Source organism: Rhinichthys klamathensis, unplaced genomic scaffold (assembly GCF_029890125.1).
Source record: "Rhinichthys klamathensis goyatoka isolate OS25496 unplaced genomic scaffold, OSU_Roscu_1.1 h1tg000271l_1, whole genome shotgun sequence".
Classification (NCBI taxonomy): Eukaryota; Metazoa; Chordata; class Actinopteri; order Cypriniformes; family Leuciscidae; genus Rhinichthys; species Rhinichthys klamathensis.
The window spans coordinates 1,383,727-1,406,187 of NW_026606791.1; the positions used below are offsets into that span (position 1 = coordinate 1,383,727).

The 22,461-nt window shown below is 35.1% G+C and overlaps 3 protein-coding genes across 3 annotated transcripts; 1 reads left to right on the forward strand and 2 right to left on the reverse strand.

Moving 5' to 3' along the window:
- Nucleotides 1–10,150: 10,150 nt before the first annotated feature.
- LOC130102352 (proteasome subunit beta type-8-like) lies at nucleotides 10,151–12,905 on the reverse strand. Its single transcript, XM_056268370.1, has 6 exons — nucleotides 12,699–12,905; nucleotides 12,323–12,476; nucleotides 11,941–12,052; nucleotides 10,747–10,876; nucleotides 10,450–10,654; nucleotides 10,151–10,308 (listed from the first exon to the last, which is right to left on the reverse strand). The coding sequence occupies exons 1-6, from the start codon at nucleotides 12,837–12,839 to the stop codon at nucleotides 10,220–10,222; spliced, it is 831 nt and encodes a 276-aa protein (XP_056124345.1). The 5' UTR covers nucleotides 12,840–12,905; the 3' UTR covers nucleotides 10,151–10,219.
- A 3,476-nt stretch (nucleotides 12,906–16,381) lies between these two features.
- On the reverse strand, nucleotides 16,382–20,024 carry psmb13a (proteasome 20S subunit beta 13a). Its single transcript, XM_056268371.1, has 8 exons — nucleotides 19,927–20,024; nucleotides 19,548–19,635; nucleotides 19,360–19,457; nucleotides 19,122–19,262; nucleotides 18,224–18,339; nucleotides 17,289–17,347; nucleotides 16,856–17,007; nucleotides 16,382–16,517 (listed from the first exon to the last, which is right to left on the reverse strand). The coding sequence occupies exons 1-8, from the start codon at nucleotides 19,986–19,988 to the stop codon at nucleotides 16,403–16,405; spliced, it is 831 nt and encodes a 276-aa protein (XP_056124346.1). The 5' UTR covers nucleotides 19,989–20,024; the 3' UTR covers nucleotides 16,382–16,402.
- A 97-nt stretch (nucleotides 20,025–20,121) lies between these two features.
- On the forward strand, nucleotides 20,122–21,688 carry psmb12 (proteasome 20S subunit beta 12). The gene is made up of 6 exons (XM_056268376.1): nucleotides 20,122–20,215; nucleotides 20,486–20,556; nucleotides 20,632–20,763; nucleotides 20,931–21,060; nucleotides 21,149–21,293; nucleotides 21,443–21,688. Exons 1-6 carry the CDS (start codon nucleotides 20,162–20,164, stop codon nucleotides 21,571–21,573), a joined length of 663 nt encoding a protein of 220 aa, XP_056124351.1. The 5' UTR covers nucleotides 20,122–20,161; the 3' UTR covers nucleotides 21,574–21,688.
- The last annotated feature ends 773 nt before the right edge of the window (nucleotides 21,689–22,461 follow it).

Genomic DNA, 22,461 nt, shown 5'->3' on the forward strand with positions numbered 1-22,461 from the left:
ATTTAGGCTATATATAATAAAAGCTTATTTGAATTCTAACATTTTTATTATCTTAAATAATTGTTTTGTAATTGTTTATAATAATAGAAGTAGAGGCCCATGTATGTAGGGCAAGGTGAATTAAAAATGTAAAAATATTATTTAAATTTATCATATGTTTTATGTGCCCAGCTGCCCAGAAGTTTTTTTTTTTTTGATTATATTTTGTAATGTAGGTTAGAATATAGAAGTTCTCCATTGTGTTGGCATCAGTCAGGACTGCTGTTAAAAGCCTGACCCAGTGGTTTGCTTAGTTTCATTATCACAGATCATTTTTTGGAAATTAACCTTTTTATTTTATTTGTGATGACTCATTGAAGCAGGTTCTGTCAGAACCATGCAAACCTCTTTTCATCAGGCATGCTAAAAATGATCAGAATTTCCCTAAGTTTCCCTGTAATGTCATCCACAATATCACTTGCAATTTTTTAACAAAATGTTTTATACTAACTAATCTAGTGGCTGTAAAACTGAATAATCATTGATTATATTCCAAATAACTTCAGTGTTTAAAGTTCATACATTTTTACAAGGTAGCGGCTAGTTTGCATTTGATTCATCTATCAGTTCCTTCCCTCCCCTATCACAATCACTGGACTGTAAGCTTGGCGTTGGCGTGGCATCACCAACAAACTACAGTAAAAGAAAGTGAAAGAGTGCCGGCTCGGGACTTTCCAGAATGTTGTCATTATGCTTGGCATGTGATAATCAACCACTGGTGGCGTGCATTATACAATCAAACCAAAAGAAGAACACGCGGGAAAACTCTAAAGTGCTTTATCAGGATCCAAGGAAACAAGGTGCTTTAAGCCAACAATCTTAAACGGCACACTAAAAATTATGCTCTGTTGTGTTATCTTAGAGTGAGATATTGTATCATTTGTTTCAGCTATTGTCTGTTGTTTTATTTTTTTCCATAACATGTTTGTGGCAAAACTAAAAAAAAGTACCTAAAAGCCATTATGTCATCACTCTTTCCATGTTGTATTCTGAAATTGAAGTCAGTTACCACTCAATTTAAAAAACAAACAAACAAAAACATTACATTTACAACAATAAAAAAATTACAACAACAATTAATTGAAAGCCAAATATTGGAACAGAAAAGATTAATAGCTTAAAGTTTATTATATTTTAAAAAAAGTTATTTAACTATTTGGATTAAATCCTGATATTCAGTGTTATCTGTCACACAGTACGAAAGAGTTCAAGAAATGCTTTCTTATACCAACGCAGAGATAGATAAAATAAAAATTCAAAATGAATAGCATAAAAAAAAAAAACATTTTGCCAGAAACAAAACATCACTTGCCAGATGTATATTTTCCAATAGGGGATAGTAAAACATAGCATCGAAATCATGGACGCATCATGAGTGAGGCATATAATCAGGCAGCAAGATAAACAAGCCTGCACTACTAAAAAAAAAAAAAAAAAAAAAAAAAACCTAAACAAAAGATCAACAGGGACTTTCCAACAATACAATAGGCCTATTTAAACCCACAAGGGATCAATTAATACAGCAACATTAAAACATTTTAGGGGAAATTTAGTTAATGTACCTTAAAACAATCTATGGGAAAAAAAGTGAAAATAAATTGTTTTTTTTATAGGCAACCATTATTAGTGGTATGGTTTTAAAAAATTGCTTCAGCGAAAAAATACATTTCAAGATGTGAAAGGAAAGAATATGTGCATTAACCAAAGAGAATGTGATGAGATCCTTAACTTTCACCTGACCTGGCAAATTATTATTTCAAATCACAAAATGGCCGGCAATAACAAAATGGTGCTGCCGATAACAGCTCAGATAAAGTGAACTGGGCATTTCATGAAAGTCGGTGATTTTACAAAACCAATTGTGCACATTCACCGGCATGTAAAACTCTTTCACAGCAAAGCAAAAACCCCACCTTTCAATTATTTTAGAGCTTTCCTGTCTTCATCCTTCTACCTTCCTGGTGTGTAGAGTGATAGAATTTTGATTTGCGAAATGTTAGTATATACAACACAATAAAGCTTGTTGAGAAGACAAAAATAGATGCTTTCACATAATCTTGCACAACACTAAAAATTATGCTCTTTCGTGTTAACTTAAAGTGAGCTATTGTATCATTTGTTTTCGTCTGTTTTCTGTTGTTTCGTTTTGTCTGTAGCATGTTTGTGGCAAAACTAAAAAAGTACCTAAAAACCTGTCAGCCATTTTATATGTCATCACTCTTCGCCCTTCCATTTTGTGTCCTGACAGATCGGTCAGTTACTATTTCACAAATTTCATTGAAGGGCAAATGTGGAACAGAAAAGACTGTTACTTGAAGTTTCATAATTACTGAAAAAAAGTTATTTAACTCAGTTTCCTTTTAAGCAATAAACCCTGATATTCAGTATTATGTTGTCATAAATATAATGGAAAATACATGTGCCACAACTGACACATTAGAGACTCTAAAGATATATAATCTGCATGTTGGCCTTTGTCGGCAACAGTTATTCATTGTGCAATGCTATGGCAGTAATTTTGAGGCCGTACCTTGTAATGGAGGCCAAAACATCACTGTGCCATTTCTTGTCGATATTATGTTTTCCAATAGGGGGTGATAAAACAACATAACAACAGTGGGACACGCCATGAGTGAGGCATAACCAGGCTGTAATAAAAAGGCCTGCAGCCCTGCACTACTAAAACTAGAACAATAGGGACTCTCCAACAAAACTATCAACCTAAATGTGATCTATAAATACAGCAGTACTCTGAATATTTAGGGGAAATTAAATTGATGTATCACAACAACAAACTAAAAATGGTAATTAATAGTGTTTTGGTTGGAAAAACAGCTAAATTCCAGGAAAGAATTTGTGCATATGCAAACCCTCAATCATCTTACTGAAGAGAATACTATATTTTGAATGTGATGAGATCCTTTCACTTTAACCTAAACTCAGCAAAGTAATTTTCAGATCACAAAATGGCCGGCAATAACAAAATGGTGTTGCCGATAAGAGCTCAGATAAACTGGATGGGCAACCTTGGCATTTCAAGAAAGTCACGTGATTTCATGAAACCAATTGTGCACCTTAACTGGCATGTAAAACTCTGCAAACACTTAACTCATTCATGGCCAATTTTTTCCCCCGGGGGGGAGGGGGTTAAAGTGAAAAGAAAAGAAAAACGTAATTATTTTAAAGCGTTCCTGTGTTAAGTGAGAAACTTTATCCTTCTGCCTTCACAAGTAATAGAAATTTTATTTGTGAAATGTTAGTATGCTTTGCTTGCTGTTTTAGCCATAAAAAGATAATATAGGTTCCATTTTAACTAAACAATTTTATAAAAATCACCTCAAAGAATATATTGGACATGCTCAACTCAATGCAATTTTATTCTGAAACACTTTCTTGCTTTCATGTTGTAGGAAAAGATATGCATAAAACCATACAATGAAGGTATATACATAGTTGAAAAATGCATTTTGAGGTAGGTAGACCGCTGGCAGCGTTATAAAATGGAGACCACATCTTGTCATGTCTGTCCCACTGGCATAAGGGGTGGGGCATCGCTGCATGAGCGAGGTACAGACAGACACCAAGTCAAACAAGCAAGTGTGGTGAAACAACAATAGGGACTTTCCAGCAAAACAGGGTTTGCTTGTTCGATAGTTGATCTTGTGATAGATCCAAAACCAAAATCAAATGTGCACGCGCCAAAGCTACCACACATACACACCTACCTACACAAGGTTCATTAAAACAATTCAATTAAGCATTGTTGGCTTTGATAATGATAACAATTGAAATTAGGTCAGACTGTTTATTGTTCAAACACATTTTATTAACTTTAAATGACATTTGCATTTATTGAGTGTATGTGTGTGTGTGTGTTGCATCGACGCATATTCAAATCAGGTTACCTATCAGAATAACAAAGAGGTGCTGCCAGGCAGAGCGCCAACAAACAGGACTGGCAGCTTAGGCATTTCAAGAAAGTGACATGGTTTCACAAACTAACTGCACAATTTCTGATCTTGTAAAGTACCATTTAAACACTCAATTTATACTAACTTTGAACAGTATTCGGTAGCACTTTAGAATAATGATCCATCATTAATATGGTAACTATACATATAATATAGCCTACAAATAAGGCAGGACTAATGATTAGTAATATTAACACTTCAGCTAACTATAAAAAAAAACAAGCTTTAAGCTTAACCAATCAGTAAGTAATATCTATAGGACAGTTCCTTTGTTAGGTAATCAATAATTACTGAATGCGATTGGCTATCAACTATCAACTATGACAAATTATAAAGAATTACCAATTCATTTCTTTCCACAAGATTATAGTGTGTCTGAGATGTAATCAATCATATTTTTTTCTGCTCTGAATATAAAATGCATCACTAATTACTTAAGTGTAGATGTTTTTCACTTAAAAATAATGGCCCAGATCACTAGTAGTTCTTGAAGAGTGACTAGGTAACATTGTGTCAAATTGATTAAGAAAAACTGTTACAACTTTGAAGTCACTATATGATTTATTTATATTTATATAGTTTTAAATTTAGCACATGAGCAAATATTCTTTCAGGAATATAAGCTAATGACATGGTAAAGAAAGATGACATTACAATCTTAAATTATATATAAAATTAAAGCTGCAAGCAGCGATGAAAGGGCCCTCGCACCCGTGCCGCCGCCACCCGGCCGTTTTAGGAAGACAGAGCACGGTGGGCAGTATGTAATGATAATAAATATAGGAGGACTACACTCTAAAAAATTTGAAGTGTTCCTTCAAACAGCACATGACACAGCGAAAATTTGCTCCTCCTTTGATGACGCATATCGGCGGGACTTTTAAAGGTAAGACTATTTGGTTGACATATTATCGTTTCAGAGGAGTTGTTAAACAGAATTATGTAACTTAATTAAACAAAAATAAGTCTTATAAGGGTCAAATAATTTTTTTAAAACATGCTCTACCAAACGGTTGAGTTGTCCTTTTATGGTAGTGTTGGTAAAATTAGCTAATGTTGGTAAAATTAGCCATTTATAATGAACAAAAGGGTTAGTGTTGTTAAAATTATTAATTTAATATTATTCAATTACATATTTGATGAAAAATATTTGATCAATATCATTTTTTCACAATTTCTGTACTGTATTATGGTAAATATCAAGAATTAATTTGAAGAATTAATACCAATTCTGGTGTTACTATTAATTTCATAATTTAAAATTGACAATGTTTGTGTATTACTATATGACTAGCATTGTAAGAATACATGGTTTGTAATAAAAAAAAAATTTGGTCAAGAAAATATAATATATATATATATATATAATGTACTGTAGGCTATTAGCACCATACAATCAATGCCCACATTTTTAATAGTCAGTTATTTCTCTGGTGTGACCTAATAGCGTAATTTGTATTTTTTAAATATAATTACTTTTAAAAGATGTGTTATTTCAAGTGTGATTGGCTGAGACATACAGAAAATCGTTTTATAATTTTCTAATTTAAACCACTTGTCAGATCGGAGGTTGTGTTATCAAGGTAAGCTGTGTTATTAATTTCGCTAAGATAAGTATTATTTTAGTACATTTATAGATTAAGTATAAGCGTGAATACTTAGGCTATTAGTTGACGCGTTTGTATCACATTTCAAAGAGCGCCCCACATTGATAAAAGCAACAGTAGTTTTATGTTCTTGCAGAAAAATGGCACTTAAAAGTCCATCGAAAATTACGTGTGTGAAAGGAGAGGAGTTTACAAAAATAAGAGACCAGTTTCGCTTACTAGCGGTAAGTAAGGCTAGTACTTTGTATGCAATGTTGTTGAACAAATCGGTTTAGTTTTTAATGCCGGTGCAAGAGTATGTATTTGGAATTGTTTATAAGTAGGCTAAATGCTGGTGTGTTGTTTTGTGCAGTATTCAGTTTTGGATGAGGCAATTAGCAGACAAAAACTGTATCATGAGCTGACAGAGTTGGGGGAAAAGGTGATGATAAAATTTGCTGGGATGGATGCTGAAAGGAAATATTTTAAAAAAGAACTAGCCAAAGCACAGGGAATGCTAGAAAAGATGGAAGGAGAGCTGGAAATAACAAAGGCTGCACTGGATTTCATAAAAGATGGTAGGCCTACGTAAAGACTGTTTTGTGTTTTTTGTTTATGATGTATAAAACTTTATTGTCTTTCCTTGTTGGAATATGTGTTTTTGAAATGTAGTTTGGTTTTGCACTGCACATAAGTTTGTCAAATTAACTGTATTTAAATTACAGATAATTTGGAACTTGAGGCAGAGGATGGAGCAGAGAAGCCGATTGAGATCTTGGAAGGAGAGATGGAATTGGAATTGGAAACGGATGGTGCAATGATGGGGCATGACTGCTGAGCCAGTGGAAAAGGGGCAGCTCAATAAAAAAATAAAAAAATAAAAGATATTGTAGTAAATTTTGAGATGCTGGATTTGCTAATTAGCACAGTTTTTCAGCCAGGAGATAGAACTAATTAGTGAAATCAGCTAGCTGAGTTAATGGGTGGAATAAACATATGGCAGGACTTTTACTTTCTGACCCCTGGAATTGACACCTCTGGACTACTTCATGACCTAATTTAATATGTTGCTGGGATTGAATCAATGTGTTGAACACGTCACTTCCTACTTCCCGTTTCTAGGTGGCGCTATTACTATAACTGAATATTGTCATGTAAATGTATTCAGGGCGGGATTTTTATCAAACACCGCCACCCGGCACCTTTAGGAAGACAGAGCACGGTGGGCAGTATGTAAATATAGGGGGAATATGTTAAAGTAATTTGCCCCACCCAATTCTGAAACCCACATCACATGTACATTTTCACCACTTCTGAAGTGTGTGCAAAGTTTCATTAGTTTTCGAGCATGTTTAAGCCGGAGGACTATGTCAAAGTCATTTATTTTTATCACACTTCCTGCTACCAGCAGGTGGCGCTATTACAATAATCTAATATGAGGATGGTCATGTGTTCAGGACAGGACTCTTATCACACATGTGAAGTTTGGGGCAGATCGGACATTGTATGCCTGAGTTACTGCAGGCTGTCTGTGGTTGCCTAGCAACATCGGAACTGCATCATTTACACAGAAGTTATCTGATGATGCATATTTCACCCAGAGGCTGAAATTGGATTTGCACATCTACATTTTTGTCAGGCCGCCGAGGTCACATCCTTCGACGAAAACTCTAGATCTTCGCAATTTAACGTCGCAAAGGCCTTAAGATTAGACTGACAAAATATTATGTGGATCTGATTTAATCTCTAGGAGGAGTTCGTTAAAGTACAACATCAGGAAATTACGAAAAATGCACAAAATCTAGGAGGAAGTTCAAAATAGCTCACTTCCTGTTGTGTTTAGGGCTATGCTCCAAGAGACTTTTTTGTAGGTATTGGGTCATTACATGTATGTACCAAATTTCATACCTGTACGTGAAACGTAGAGCCGGGGCAAAATCTGGGGGCAATAATTTACCGAATTTGCCCCACCCAATTTTGAAAACCATATCACACGTAAATTTTCACCACTTCTGAAGCGTGTGCAAAGTTTCATGAGTTTTTGAGCATGTTTAGGCCCTCTAAAAAGCGATTCTTTTAAGAGAAGAAGAAGAAGAAGAAGAAGAATAATAAACAGAGCAAAAACAATAGGGTCCTCTCACCATCGGTGCTCGGGCCCTAATAATAATAAACGGAGCAAAAACAATAGGGTCCTCTCACCATCGGTGCTCGGGCCCTAATAATAATAAACGGAGCAAAAACAATAGGGTCCTCTCACCATCGGTGCTCGGGCCCTAACAAACACTTAAAAAACAGTTTTACGCATTAGCAAAAACCTGATATTCATTAACATTTAATTACAACCTTGAACAAATCTATAATTTTACATTTATCAAAATTGTTTGTTGATAAAACATGTCAACTGATGATCATCTCTGTTTTTAAACAGCATGTACAGGTCCACAAGGTCAGTACCACAGATCTTTAATAAATGCTTTGTACTCTTTTCAAAAAGGTTTACTGTTTTTTTGCCTACTATAGCTAGTAGGAATGTATGCATATTAGGATGAGTGCATACTTTGTCTTGGTTAGCTGTGTTATCATCACTGAGGGTCTCTATCTCCGTTTATAATAACTTCCTTTCATCCAGTGCCCGCTGATCTTGTGAAATAATAAAACGTAAGAAATATTTTAGCATTAAAGGAGCCAGTGCTTGTGCTTTATTTGGCTAGTTTCCTCAGACAAAGGATTCTTTGCTGACTTATTTTACACAGTCTGTCTTCATTTCAAAATGTAACATCAATTATATAGACCCCAAATAATTATAACTTTTAACCAATTCAATAGATTGGTAGTCAATAACAGTATTTGAAAATACTATACAATTATGGCAGAAATCAATAATTCAATAAATCAATCCTTACTTCCCCTTGAGTAACAATAAAGGAAGTCTAAGTCTAATTCACATATTCAGATAGACCAGCCTCCCAACACCATTTTGTAAAATATCAACAAATGGCCTTTGATCCATGACCTCACCAACCAACAAACTCTCCACCACCATGTTCTGTGAACTTCAGAATGGGCTGATTCTCAAATTTACTGTCACTGACACTCATCAGTGTAAAAGATTTGCCTTTTAATAAAATGATTTAAATATGAGAATGACAACTGAAAACAACAGTTAATTTGCCAGTGTCATATTCATTTTCCAGTTTGCAGATGATGGCAAGGTCATTGAATGTTAAGGAAAACAACATAATGATTAATTAATACTTATGACTTATGCCATCATTTTAGCAAACCAAATATTAAATATATTAATGTAAACCAATAAAAATAAGAGCTTGATATGCTGTGCAAATAGCAAACCATTAGTGAATATGCTTTATGGACTGTTTACATACAATGTAAAGGCAGAGGAAAAACAAAGTAAACTTTCTTACTCGAGTGAAAGTACAGATACTGGTCAAATATTACTCTGTTACAAGTAAAAGTTGTAAAGATCGATTTTTACTTAAGTAAAAGTACAGAAGTACTCGTATTTAAAAGTATGTAAGTATCAAAAGTAGCAAGTAAATGCATTGTTGTATGTAATACTCACAGTACTTTTTGCCTCTGAATCTTTGCCTGCTACCCTCATATTAATATCAAATGTACTTCTAGAACATAGTTCCAGTAGTGCGATTGAATATGAGATTGAATAAGTGCACTCAATAACGTCCACAATGGTTTCGGCTGAGGCTGATCCCTCACATAATGCCCTATTTAAAGTTTTTTTGGGCTTTTAGTATGAATATGTTAGCTTTACTGTTATCTATAAGCTCCAAAACAATGACAAAATTTACCTTTTTTCAAAGACCTTGAAATGTAGTGTAATGTAGTAAAAAGTACTATATTTGTCTTTCAAATGTAGTGAAGTTAAATAAAAAAGTTTCCAGGAAAAATAATACTCAAGTAAAGTGCAGATACTCAAAAAGTGTACTTAAGTACAGTGCTCAAGTAAATGTACTTTGTTACTGTCTACCTCTGTGTAAAGGTGAGGTGAGGTAAATATTGGCCCATTGTTATTTATAAGTGGTCCTGCTCTACTTCATCTGAACCAAACCAACCAGTCAGTTCACCTTAAAAGACAATTGCTGGAGCTTTGAGACTATGTTTATCACCCAAATTGGCCAGAAATTAAGCTCTATTGCTCTAGGGAAAGGGGAAGGCTGTATGAAAATCATTTTCAGTTTCATAAATTCAATTAAATTATACAAGCTTTTAAAGCTTGGGAAAAGCACTTACAAAAACAATACTTTTTTCAATAAATATTCTTAAATACACACTCTATATTAATCTATCAGTTGATCACAATATCTTAATTTTTTAAGGAACTTGTATTAGGACAATGTACAGTAAAATGTCAGGGATTAATGTTATTGGATAAAACAACACAGCAGGAAATGTACAATGTCTTCTGAGTTGAAAAAGAGAACAAAGATAACATAAAAAACCTGCAAGTGCTGCAAAAGCAATTAATAAGGTAAGCTATAACAAAAGACAAAAAAGCTGTTAAAAAACACACAAGGATTGTTTTTCATAGTGTTTATTGTATCTTTGCTTTGTAAATCAATTAAAAGTGTGTAAATGTCAAATTTTTTATTTTTTTTCTGCAGCAAAACGGTGATACAGGTCCCCAACATCCTCCTGAGAGACTTTAATCCAGCCAGTCTCTTGCATGTGGTACACTGCGAGAGACACACTTTGTTATATGGACTTGTGAAGGTATAATGAGAATCATTTTAAGCTGCAGTTTTTCATTAAACATTTCCCTTGTCAAAAGAGTCTCACTATAACATTCTTCATAATACTTATTTTTGTGGACTTACTATTCACTGTTCCTCCAGAGTAGGCATCTCTGTGTGTGGCATGAAATATAGCTCGCTGAGCCAAATCGTAGGCTTCTGGCACCGTCAGATCATAACGATAACCACTGTCCATCACACCATAGGCGTAAGAGTTACCAGACCCCGTGGAGAACATGTTCCCACTCAGCCTCAACCCGTTGTCATCAACGTAGTATAACCCAGGACCCTGAAATTTTCCGTTTTGGCAGAGCATTTACATAAATGTAATGTAATGTTTATGTTTTGATTTCTGAACACAGTTAAGAATTAAGAACTTGCCTTCTTGTCCCAGCCACAGATCATGGTACCCATAGAAAGACCCATGCCCCTATAATTTGCTACCATATTAGCCAGCAGCTTAGAGGCAGCAGATACAGAAATCCTTTCCTTGTTCCTCAGCTTGTAAATCCTGAAGGAAATTTTCCAATAAGTTTAAATACGTTAAACAGTTTAATTTCAACTTATTCCTATACTGTTCAATGGGTTAATCATCAGCAGGAAATAAAGAAAGCTTGTACTTCAAGACAGAGTATGTCAACATGCTTTTAAAGTGCCCTTACTATGCTTTTTCGGATATTACCTTTCATGTATACGTGTTATATAGCTGTTTTTGAATGTAAAAGGTCTGCAAAGTTTCAAAGATGAAAGTGCTCAACAAATGGAGTTATTGTCCCAAAAGAAAGAACTGATTCTGAACTGCCTGAAACAAGTTGTCACTAATTTCCAGTCTCACTTCCTGCAAAAACATAGGTAGGTTTGTAACATATTTGCACAATGCTAGCCTATTTTCTTCATTGGCTGTGATAAACGTCTATTGACCAGCCCTGAAATACTATAGATAGATGTAGCCGAGGCCTGGAAGACTGTGGTTCGTGTTGTTGACATGTTGAGAAGACGCTGTTATCTGTGCTGCGAAATCAAATCTACTTTGTATGTACTTACTATGGATGAGGGCTCGAGCTCGAATTGATACGGTAACGGCATTGTTAATGTTCGTTTCACTGTGTATACAAGTGCTAAGGGAGCCCCCGGAGCTGTAATGGCCTGGGTGTTTTGTGTAAAACGTGACCGTAAGTGGCAGAACAATCATAATAGACTATAGGCCATCTGACCAATCAGAGTAGAATAGCTCTTGTGAGAAGAGACCGGATCCTTGACCGGATCCTTGATGAACCCTTTCAGACATATGAGTTACGAGTTAAGGTGATACTGCAATGTAGGCTATATTATGAGAAAATTTGTGTTTTTTGATCTTGGATGCATGTAAATCTATTGTAGGAGACTTCCATAACTAAATTAGTAACCTTAAAAATAGCTTTTTTTAAATCAATCTGGCACCTAGAACGCATTACAAAGAAAAAATATGTCCAATGTAACATAAGGATGTTTGTTTTAGTCTGTATTTGACATCAGCCCAGTCACATACATTTTAAATATAGTCCCTCATGACATGGCCTATACATTGTTTCTCACCTGCACTCTCTGGCCAGGACTCTCTCCCAGTACACACAATCTGCTGCACTTCCAGACATGGTTCCCAGTAGGTAGGGATTGATCTCAATCACCTTCTTGAACATCTGAGTGCCTGGAAAAGTACAGCAGACAGGAATTCAGGCTTACATTTGCAAAAAATTCCATAGGCTGAATGCATGATGTGTGTGTTGGCTAAATTTGCACTCATCAGTGTCAGCATGTGGTGTTTTAAATACCTATTTTCAAACATATTTTAATAATTAAAATATTTTAATTGTTTCTGACAGCATTTCTCTACTGGTAAGCTGAAAGCTCTCTTTGTCTGTCCGTATATGTTTATGTCTCTGTAAAAGTGTTTTATTGTACAGTGCTCGTCACTTACTAACGTACGACCCTGCAGAAGCTCTTGAATCCACAGCCACCATCACCCCATGCTGAAATTTAAAGGCTAGAGTGGTGGTGCCATGTTCCAGCTTAATGGTGACCCCCTCGACCCCATCCTCACAGTCGGTAAAAGGTTTTAGAAACTCAGCTGGCTGGAAAAAAAAAGACATCAGATTCAGAACATGGAGCCTCTATAGAAATCATACAGCGCTACATATGTTCAACACCCACAAAGAGTTAACAAATTAAGTTTGTAACAAGTGCTCTGCAGAGATATCACTTTTCATAACGATCATATAAAAAAAAGAGTAATTGATACAATAGTTACAAGAAGCGACTCGTGATTCAGAATGATAATGAAAGATGCAACTCACGTCCACTCCGATCGGAACTGCCAACTCTGGCTCTCGTGCTGCGAAATTAAAGTGGCTAACTCTGTCGAGTGAAGCGTTCTCTTGGCTGAACGTGTCCTCTTTCACCCATTCTGATATTCCGCAAACGTCTAGAAGAGCCATTTTCAGTTAATGTGTATACCTGCAACGGTTATAGGTCTTCCTTGTTACCCCTCCTTGAAATCGAAACTGAAATAGTGAATTTTGCATTTGATGGTATTCGATGCTATACTCAACAGAATGGGTAATGTGGTTATTTTACTTTTATGTTTTCGACCTATTTTTGTCTCAATAGGTCAAACATAAAAAAAAAGTCCGCGCTGATTTTTATACTTTATAAAAAGCCCATCCACTTATGTGCACACCTGTATTCGGTGCCAGCCGATAGTTTTACAAAATGTGCAATGTATATATATATTTCAACGTAGAAATAAATAACAGTTCTAATTTCGTTGGGGGAAAAATGTTTTAGACTAGTTCTATGTGACAATAAATATGCCAAAATCATAAGCGAATCAGAGATGAGTATGGTCACTGATGCAATCGGTTACTTGGCAGAAGTTGAAATTCTACGTTCAGAAAGGGACTTGTCCCTTAGAGGTAGAGTCCTTCTGTCAAAGCCAAAGGCAGAATGAATTTCTAGAGTAACATATGTTGCTTCATCAATAGGCCTACATTTAGACAATAAAACTATCAAATCTATTGATCAGATTTTATTTAATTTTCTATGGAAGCTTCTTGCACTACATTCGTAAATCTGTTGTTTTAAATTTGCTTAAACGTGGTGGCCTTGATTTTCTAGATTTCAATACTTTAAATAAGACCTTTAAAATGAACTGGTTAAAATTTTGTTTGAAAAAACCTTTGTGGAATTTTATGGACTTGGGGGCCTTTCTTTCTTTCTTTCTTTCTTTTTTTCTTTTCTTTTTTTTTTTTTTTACTAATGTGTGATTATAAAATTGACAAATTGCCAGTGAAACTTTCTGCCTTTCATGCTCAAGCTTTATTGGCTTTGAAACTGATCTACGAACACAACTTCAAAACCACTTGTTTTGTTCTTAGTCGTTGTGCTAGCTATTTTGTTTTAACTGCTTAAATTAGCTTTAACTTGCAATTTTTGTATACTGCTGTCTTTTTTATGTGTGCGCTTTGTGCACCTTTCTGGTTGTTGTAATGGCGCTATATAAATAAAAGTTGAATTGAATTGAATTCTCTCCGCAGCATTGTTTTATTTGGAATAACCATTGTATTTTGTATAAACACAAACGTATTTTTTTAAAGCTGGTTTGAAAAGGGTATTGTTTAAGTTTGTCATTTGTTTAACACTAAGGATCAGGGGCCTCATTTATAACCGTTGCGTACGCACAAAACAGGCCATGAAAGATGCGTACGCCACTTCCGACAAAAACAAACTTGACTGGAAAATTTGCTCACCTGCACGCAAACTCTGACCCATGCGTAGGAACGTTTTGGAGATGGAGCTGTTTGGCGACACTGATGGAGAGATGGAATTAAATGTCTTTTTGGTCACTTTTAGACAGAAAATCTAGAAAACTATACCTATACAGAAAGATAATACAAATATAATTTCACTCACCAAGCCTATCACATGAAGCAAACATCCATCCCTTCTTAAATGTCCGCGCCAGCGAGCGCGTTGGGGCGTTTAGTGAAACTGACGCAGCCTATCTAAAACCGTAAATCTTCATTATAATCATAAATACAGTGTTCTGTGAAATATGTTCACAATAACAGTTTAAATAAATAAAAGAATGATTTAAACTATGTTTTACTTCTGATATAAACATTTAGATTAAATATGCCATTCTGATTAATGGCATATTTAATCGGATTTAATCTTATTTTTTATATTCAATAAATAGAAATATTTGTTGTGGATGCAATGCTTTCAAACACTTTTCCTCTGGCATGCTGTGTTTTAATGTGTTAACTACAGAGATAATTGCTTATCATGATAATCAGATTGTCTGAGAAAATAGTTTCGTGCAAATAATGCAGATAATGGTCTATCTGTTTCCATTAAAAATATAAATCAATTAAAAATACTATTTGGCCAGTGGAAAAGATTGAGAAAAACTTTCTCTGAACTGTATTTTACACTATTTGATTTATTTATTCAAAAACAAGTCAAGGATCGGCTACTAAATTATTTTTATTCATGTAATTAATGTGACGGCACATCCGTATTTCATATTTTACAAATGTCTTGTAGGCCTACCGTTAAACATGTTATCACGTGGATGAATAATCATATGCAAATGATATGCAGATGAGGATTTGCATAGTAAAACTAGGCGTTGTAAGCTCCATATATGGTTATTTCGGGGTGGAGACGCATGTGCGCACAATCTTCCGCTGACTGGGATTTAGAAAGGGAATTCTGCGCAGGTTATGGCGTACGCACGGTTTTATAAGTCTGAATATTTGTTTGCGTACGCCATTTTTGGCTTTCGGGCGCACGTAGGCTACACTTTTAGTAAGGATCCTACGCACAGTTTTATAAATGAGGCCCCAGGAGTTTCTTTTGCACTTTAATTTGCCTGTGACTCCCAAGGAATTTGCTCTTGTATTATCTGCAATCAATTCTGGATTAATTTTCTTATGTAGCTGACTGACACAGTATGTGGTAAAATTAGTTGTTGTTTTTACAGTCCAAAAAGCAATAACAAATCTATTCGTTGTCTATTTTTAAAGGAGGTTGTCACCAAATCTTGCTATTGCTTATTGGACTAAATTTGTTAATGACCTTGATTGGGAAAGTGTCTGGTTATTACCTCATAAGTTTTTTTTTGCCACAAACAAGGTCAAAGAAATTTCTTTTAAGATATTGCACAAATTCTAGCCTGTCAAACATTTCCTTAGTAAGTTTAAAAAAGACATTTATGTAAGTTGCTCTTTTTGCTCTTTGCACTTGGAAACACCCCATATTTTATGGCATTGTAGTCCTGTGAAAATGTTATGAGCTGTCTATGTTTATTAAGGAAAAGGTATATTCTTTAATTTTGTTTTGCATTTTGAAAATGTAATTTTTGGATATTCAAGTATGATAACAGTGTGATTAAGGAGGCTTTTGTTATTAATCTGTTAATTTTATTAGTCAAATTTCACATCCATAAGTGTAAGTTTTCTAACAAAAATCCCCTTTTTCTTAGTACTAATGTACAAGCTATTAAGACTGTTCATTTGTGTACTGTTTTCAAAATCTTTGATTGATACAAAAGTCTTGTATTTTTGTGATTTATTATTATAATTTTGTTATTATATATATATATATATATATATATATATATATATATATATGTGTGTGGTCTTTGCTCCCCTGGCTCTAAAATGTGTTGGATTGTTTTGTTGTTTAAAGCAATAAAAAAAAAAATTCTACGTTCAGTCAGCACAATGATGTAGAAATTATAGGTGCACAACAGGTTTTATTTTTATTTATATTTTTGTAGAAAATAATAGGCTATATAATGCATTGTATAAAATAACATCAGCAAAACATTCCTTTACCCTGAAGCATCTAAATATGCACTACAAAGAGAGAATGGAATTATCACTTGTTATGCTTAACCAATGTTTACTAAATTGCAGTAAGATTCATATCAATTCTTGAACAATACAATATGGTGATCATAAGTACACATATTGTTTCAATGTAAAATATCGATCTACTGTGCTACTTCCATTTGCTGCACAGTCTCCTCTACTAAATCCAGATTCAGATTTATGGTTCGTTCCTCGATGACAGAAGTTGTTCCTTCTGGATATTTGTATTTTCTCTGCCTGTAGGATATAAATATGGAAAATTATTAAGAATATTAATCTTCATTTGCAAAAGTTAGATAATGTGTTTAGCATTTCTATGGCAGTGTGACTGAAATAAAGACAAAAGCCTAATACAATTGAGGAAGAAAAAAACTTTTATGCAGAACTGGCTTATGCTTATGTTATTAATCATAAGTGTCTCTGTTGACACCTGCCAATACTCACTTGAAAAATATAATGAAAGCATTGCTCACCTTTACCAATTTAATCACTATATTAAAAATCATGCTTTTGTGGACTGTACAGATGAGATAATGAATAAAAAAAGAGACAGAAGGCAAGATACGTTTTTTTACCTTTTACTTTTGTAGTTTGAGCTCTCGAATGGTCGTATGTACTCAATCTCATTCTTTCTAATGACACACAGGTCTACATTGCTTCCAGAGCCAAGATCATTCATAATTCCTGCACTTATAGCATCCCGAACAAGAAGTTTGGCCACCTCCTCCTGTGTGTACACACACACACACACACACACACACACACACACACACACACACACACACACACACACACACACACACACACACACACACACACACACACACACACACACACACTCACTTGAAATATGGATAGTTTAAGACTGCTTTACTCTAATTTTCATTGACATTGAGTTACACTGGTTTTTAAGTTATGGATTTGGTGTGGTCTTTACAATGCAGACACAACACATATATTCAAAATATGGCTTGACAAATACAAATACATTACACTTCAGAAACCTACTGTCATATTGGGTTTGAAACGGTCTTCAAAGACAGCCAAAGCCGCCAGATCACCAGATCCTACAAGTGAGGTAAAACAACGCTTCATTGCAGAGCTTTGAAGAGTTTCCAAAAAATTATACCACATAACTATAAAAAAACATAGATTTTTTTTCATGGTTTTTATTTTAAAGTGTTATTCACCCCAACATATAAATTCTGTCATGTTGTTCCAAACCCATAAGACCTTCGCTCATCTTCGGAACACAAATAAAGATATTTTTGATGAAATCCAAGAGCTTTCTTACCCCTCTATAGACAGCAACATCATAATCACTTTCAAGGCCCAGAAAGGTAGTAAAGACATTGTTAAAATGGTTCATGTGACTCCAGTGGTTCATCCTTAATTTTATGAAGAGACGAGAATACTTTTTGTGCACAAAAATAAAATAAAATAACGACTATTAAACAATTTCTTCTCTTCCTTCACTTCTCCGATGCTGTTCACGTTGTAAACACAGTACAACACTTTCGGGTTCTACGTCAGAACGGCGACTCACTATTGGCCGAATCCTTTGCAGCTAGCATCACATGCATGTGTTGTGGTTATTTTTATTTTGTTTTTGAATGCAAAAAGTATTCTCGTTGCTTCATTACATTAAGGTTGAACCACTCGAGTCACATGGGCAATTTTAGCAATGTCTTTACTACCTTTCTGGGCCTTGAAAGGGGTTATGACGTTGCTGTCAGAAAGCTCTTGAATTTCAGTAAAAATATCTTAATTTGTCTTGAGGGTTTGGAATGACAAGAGGGTGAGTAATGTATTTAGTATTTTTGGGTGAACTAAACCTTTAAGTTAATTTGAAGTGCACTTGCTTGTTGTCTGAACATATTCTTAATGTCTTAAGAGTTGCATGAGGAAATTAACATATACCAACAGATATAACAGATACCAACCCATTGTTGCAAATGGAGCTTTGTTGACAGAGCCATGGGGACCAACAGTGAAGATATGAGGTCCTGTGCAGTCCACCCCACCTAACAGCAGCATGGCACTGACTTGGCCCTTGTGCCTATATGTAAATAAATAAAAGGGGGGTTACCTACTCTGGGTTTGGGCTAAATTCTGAGCTCAAGCCTCCCCTCAGACAGCATGCCAAATACGCATAACCTTTACCCTGTCTGGTTGTATGTAAGTGTAACTCATTAAATATAAATTAGGAGGCCCCAGTGATATTTATTGATCTGATGGATCTACATTTCATTCAAAGATGAGACCATATAGGAGATGAGACCTCTCTCATATGGTTCTCGGAGTGAAAGTGTTTGGGTAAACGTAGTAGTGAATAGAAACTACAACAAATGTAATATTTGCATTCCAATTTTCTCCAATAGCAAAAGTATTGATTTATTTAGTTAATTTATTCTGCATACAAGTTTTGTTTAGTGCATCCAATAGCAAAAGAATATTTTTTTTGTCTTTTGGAAAAGCATAGAAATGCTACTGTGGATTACAGTAGCATTTTTATGCTTTTCCAAAAGACCAAAAAATATCAAGAGATTGATTACAGAGTTAGAAGAGAGAAAAATGACCAATTTGTCATTACTCCCTCAGCCATTGTTTTATAAACACCCTTGCAGATGTGTTAACTAGTTTTATGTAAATTAATGCCAAGGTAATATAACACAAATGACAGTGTTGTAAATGTACACATAAACATTGCTATTTACAATGTTTATGTGAATCATCACTGTCTGTGAAAAAGTTCCATAGTGCTATTATGGTGACAACAACTCCGAGAAAACATTATAGGACAACATTTGTCCCGTTCTCCAACTCAATCAATCTTTCTACCTGAAAAGAAAGTCCTGCAAAATGCGACTGGCCATGATGAGGCGAGGGTTGCGGCCCATGGAGAGGATCTGGAGAGCGAGATTGGAACGCAGCATATCTGTCGTTTTCTCTGTATCCGCAGCAGTGCCAGCACCACAACAACTGCAGGAGGCAATGGCACAAGAGTAATATTACATCCTTTTAGTGTCTTTCTCCTGGGAAAATGTTTGCAAAACCTCAGTCAGTAATAGATGCTTACTAAATATTCGGAGCTATATAGTGAATTTTGCTGCAGTTTTTATCTGCAACAACCTCTCCAGATGTTGCCCGAGTATCCGCACCAAGAACTACACCATCCTGAGCAGGAAAGGAATACAGAACACAGAGAAAAACACTTATTACATGTCGTTGTGGGCAATTATTGTACAATAATGCAAACTGTTGTACCTTGAAAATGACTCCAGCAATTGTTGTTCCAGTTTTTTTAACCTTAAGCTTTGTGGTTTTCTCCCCTGAAACCTGAAGCCTTGAGTTTCTGTTGGCAACAGATGCTGTATACTTACATATTCTGCAGGTTCACAATTTAGCACGTTTAATTGGTTCTTTTAATAATAGTGCACGTTTACTACAATTAGCATAATTTTATAATATATAATTAAAGTTAAAATTCTTTAAAAACAGACTTCCCAATTTAAAAACGAGTTTCTGCGTGATTTCCTTTCACTTTCGTTTAGCTTCTACAAACTTTAAAAGTATTTAACTATATTATCATTTTTCACAAATGTTTAAAGTCTACGATTACGACTGACTAATCTGTAAAACCTACCTGATACAGTTTTCAAAACTAAAGCCACCACTAGCGAGCTCGAGTACGTAAGGAGAAGACATTGTCACTCTTCACGGCGCAACAAATTATCCCGAATGAAGCGATGTCAAACCGAATGGAGGCGCACGCGCTATAAGGAAATTCGTCACGACTCCCCAAAACCGTCATCAAACAGCGAAGGTGTCCGAAGGTGCAACGTCGACGGTAGAAAAGCCTTAAACAAAACAAAAAAAAAATGAGTGAAATGGGTATCAATGGCGAATGGCGGTCATCCAAAGTCAGCACAGGGGTAAGACAATCGATTGGAAAACTTGGAGTCGCTGTAAAGATATTTTTCGACAATTGTTCAACATTGATCAGCTTTGTATATGTACCCTACTTATGTAGTGCATCATTTTCAAGATTAAAACATAAAATCTTGTTTGTAACCTAAATCTCGCCATATTTTTTTGTTAAATCCAAATTGAAAGCGAAAGCATAAGATGCACGAGTTATTAGACTCACAAGACCCTCATATCGAAACAATATTGTGCTGATATCTTAATGAATTACATTTTAGACAACAATTATAGCTGTGAGATATGACGGGGGAGTGGTGATTGGATCTGATTCACGAGCCTCTATGGGAGAGTAAGTGTTCTTTCTTCTTTCTTTGAAGTTACACATGAACCACTTATCTAATACTGTTGATAATTATGCCTTTAGAGAATATGTATCATCAAGAGTGATCAACAAAGTTATCCAGATTCATGACCAGATATTCTGCTGCATGGCTGGATCCCTTGCTGATGCTCAGGCTGTCACAAATGCTGTCATCCATCAGCTCGGTTTTCACAGGTGAGCATTTATCACTTTGACTTTTTCAGCAATGACAGTATTATCCTATACACAATAATGGATACAAGAGCATAAATATTCCCATATGCCATAGCAACCAACTTACCATCATCTGTGACTGTGACTTACTTTATATTTAATGCTAGCTGTTGATACATTTGTTTTAGCATGCAAATGGAGGAACCCCCCTTGGTCCAATCTGCTGCCGCCATTATGAAGAGCTTCTGCTATACCCATCGAGACGAACTTAGTGCCGGGTTTATTGTGGCTGGTTGGGATCGCAAGAGGGGCCCTCAGGTTTGTTATGTCATTTTTCATTTCATACATCTATTGTGTTTTTCAATTATGAAATATAAATATAATGAGACTTATTATTTTTTCAAAGGTGTTCCAGGTGTCTCTTGGAGGCATGATTGTGGAGCAGGAGTTTACTATTGGTGGGTCTGGTGGCACCTATATCTATGGATATGCAGATGCCAAATTCAAGCCTGGAATGACCAGAGAAGAGTGTCTCACTTTCACAACTAATGGTATGGATAATTGCAGAGTTTATTTTATGCACTTTGACAGCTGCACTCACTCCCTTTCCATTAATCTGTCTTTCTTACTTTCTTTTTCATTGTGCTTTTTTGTCTCAGTAACACAGAACTATTCACATATTATAAATTATTTTCCCCAGCCCTCTCATTAGCTATGGACAGGGACAATGTGAGTGGCGGCGTTGTGCATCTTGCCATTGTGACGGAGAAGGGTGCAGAGAGGCAGCTGATTCCGGGCAACAAACTGCCTGTTCTACAGCGCTTAGCATAAGTGTCAGCATTTTTACCTGTTGTTGTTTTCACTTGTGTGTATTCTTATGAATTTTGCACTGTAAACATTGATCATTACATGAATCAGTCAGTCATTAAAAAGGCCAAAAACATTATTTTTGTTTCTTTGTGTATGAGCATGCTTGCAAACAGTTTTTATGTAGCCTGTCATAAAATCATTTGTATTTTTTGTAGAATAAACCCAAATATTGGGAAAAATTCATATGCTCAAGTTGATTTTATTAGATAAATTTGCTTATATGTGCTGTTATTCACATAATCCAGTACATGATACAGTTCAAATAGCAAGTTCTACATGCTTTATAAAACAAAAATCTCACATCTCACATTTTTACTAAAACCAGAAATTCATGGTACAGAATTGATAAAGGAGATAGCGAACTTTTTTAAAGTGTTTTTGATATTTGTGCCTCAAACTTTTAGATACAATTTTATATAAAAACAGAAAATATAGAAAACATTATCAATTTCAGTTATGTACCTGAATATAATTTGTTAGTCAAATTTACTTGAATGAAAAGTTATTACAAATACCACTCTGCATCACATGTAATGATGTCACCACTATAGTTTATTTCTAATTGGTTAAATTTGGTGTTACAACTCAACTCCTGTTACAACAATCCATGGTCAAAGGCTCTTAAAGGGATAGTTCACCAAAAAATGAAAATTCTGTCATCATTTCCTCACCCTCAAGTTGTTTCAAACCTGTATGAGTTTCTTTTTTCTGCTGAACACAAAAGAAGATATTTTGAAGAATATGGGTTACCAGACAGTTGATGGACGCCATTGACCGGAAGTCAAGAATTACAAGTCTATTGAACTTTTTCAGTTGGAAAAACTCAGAGAGTTCTATCACTATTATAAA

Bases quoted from the DNA above. Each gene is read 5' to 3' on its own strand.
- psmb12 (XM_056268376.1), top strand. From the start codon at position 20,162: ATGAGTGAAATGGGTATCAATGGCGAATGGCGGTCATCCAAAGTCAGC. The intron at 20,216-20,485 runs GTAAGACAATCG...ATTACATTTTAG, and splicing joins CATCCAAAGTCAGCACAGGG to ACAACAATTATAGCTGTGAG. The intron at 20,557-20,631 runs GTAAGTGTTCTT...TTATGCCTTTAG, and splicing joins TCACGAGCCTCTATGGGAGA to AGAATATGTATCATCAAGAG.
- psmb13a (XM_056268371.1), bottom strand. From the start codon at position 19,988: ATGTCTTCTCCTTACGTACTCGAGCTCGCTAGTGGTGGCTTTAGTTTT. The intron at 17,348-18,223 runs GTTGGTATCTGT...CCTCACTTGTAG, and splicing joins AGCTCCATTTGCAACAATGG to GATCTGGTGATCTGGCGGCT. The intron at 16,518-16,855 runs GTAAAAAAACGT...TATATCCTACAG, and splicing joins TCAAACTACAAAAGTAAAAG to GCAGAGAAAATACAAATATC.
- LOC130102352 (XM_056268370.1), bottom strand. From the start codon at position 12,839: ATGGCTCTTCTAGACGTTTGCGGAATATCAGAATGGGTGAAAGAGGAC. The intron at 12,477-12,698 runs GTGAGTTGCATC...TTTTTTTTCCAG, and splicing joins CAGTTCCGATCGGAGTGGAC to CCAGCTGAGTTTCTAAAACC. The intron at 10,309-10,449 runs GTAAGTCCACAA...TGTCTCTCGCAG, and splicing joins CTCTGGAGGAACAGTGAATA to TGTACCACATGCAAGAGACT.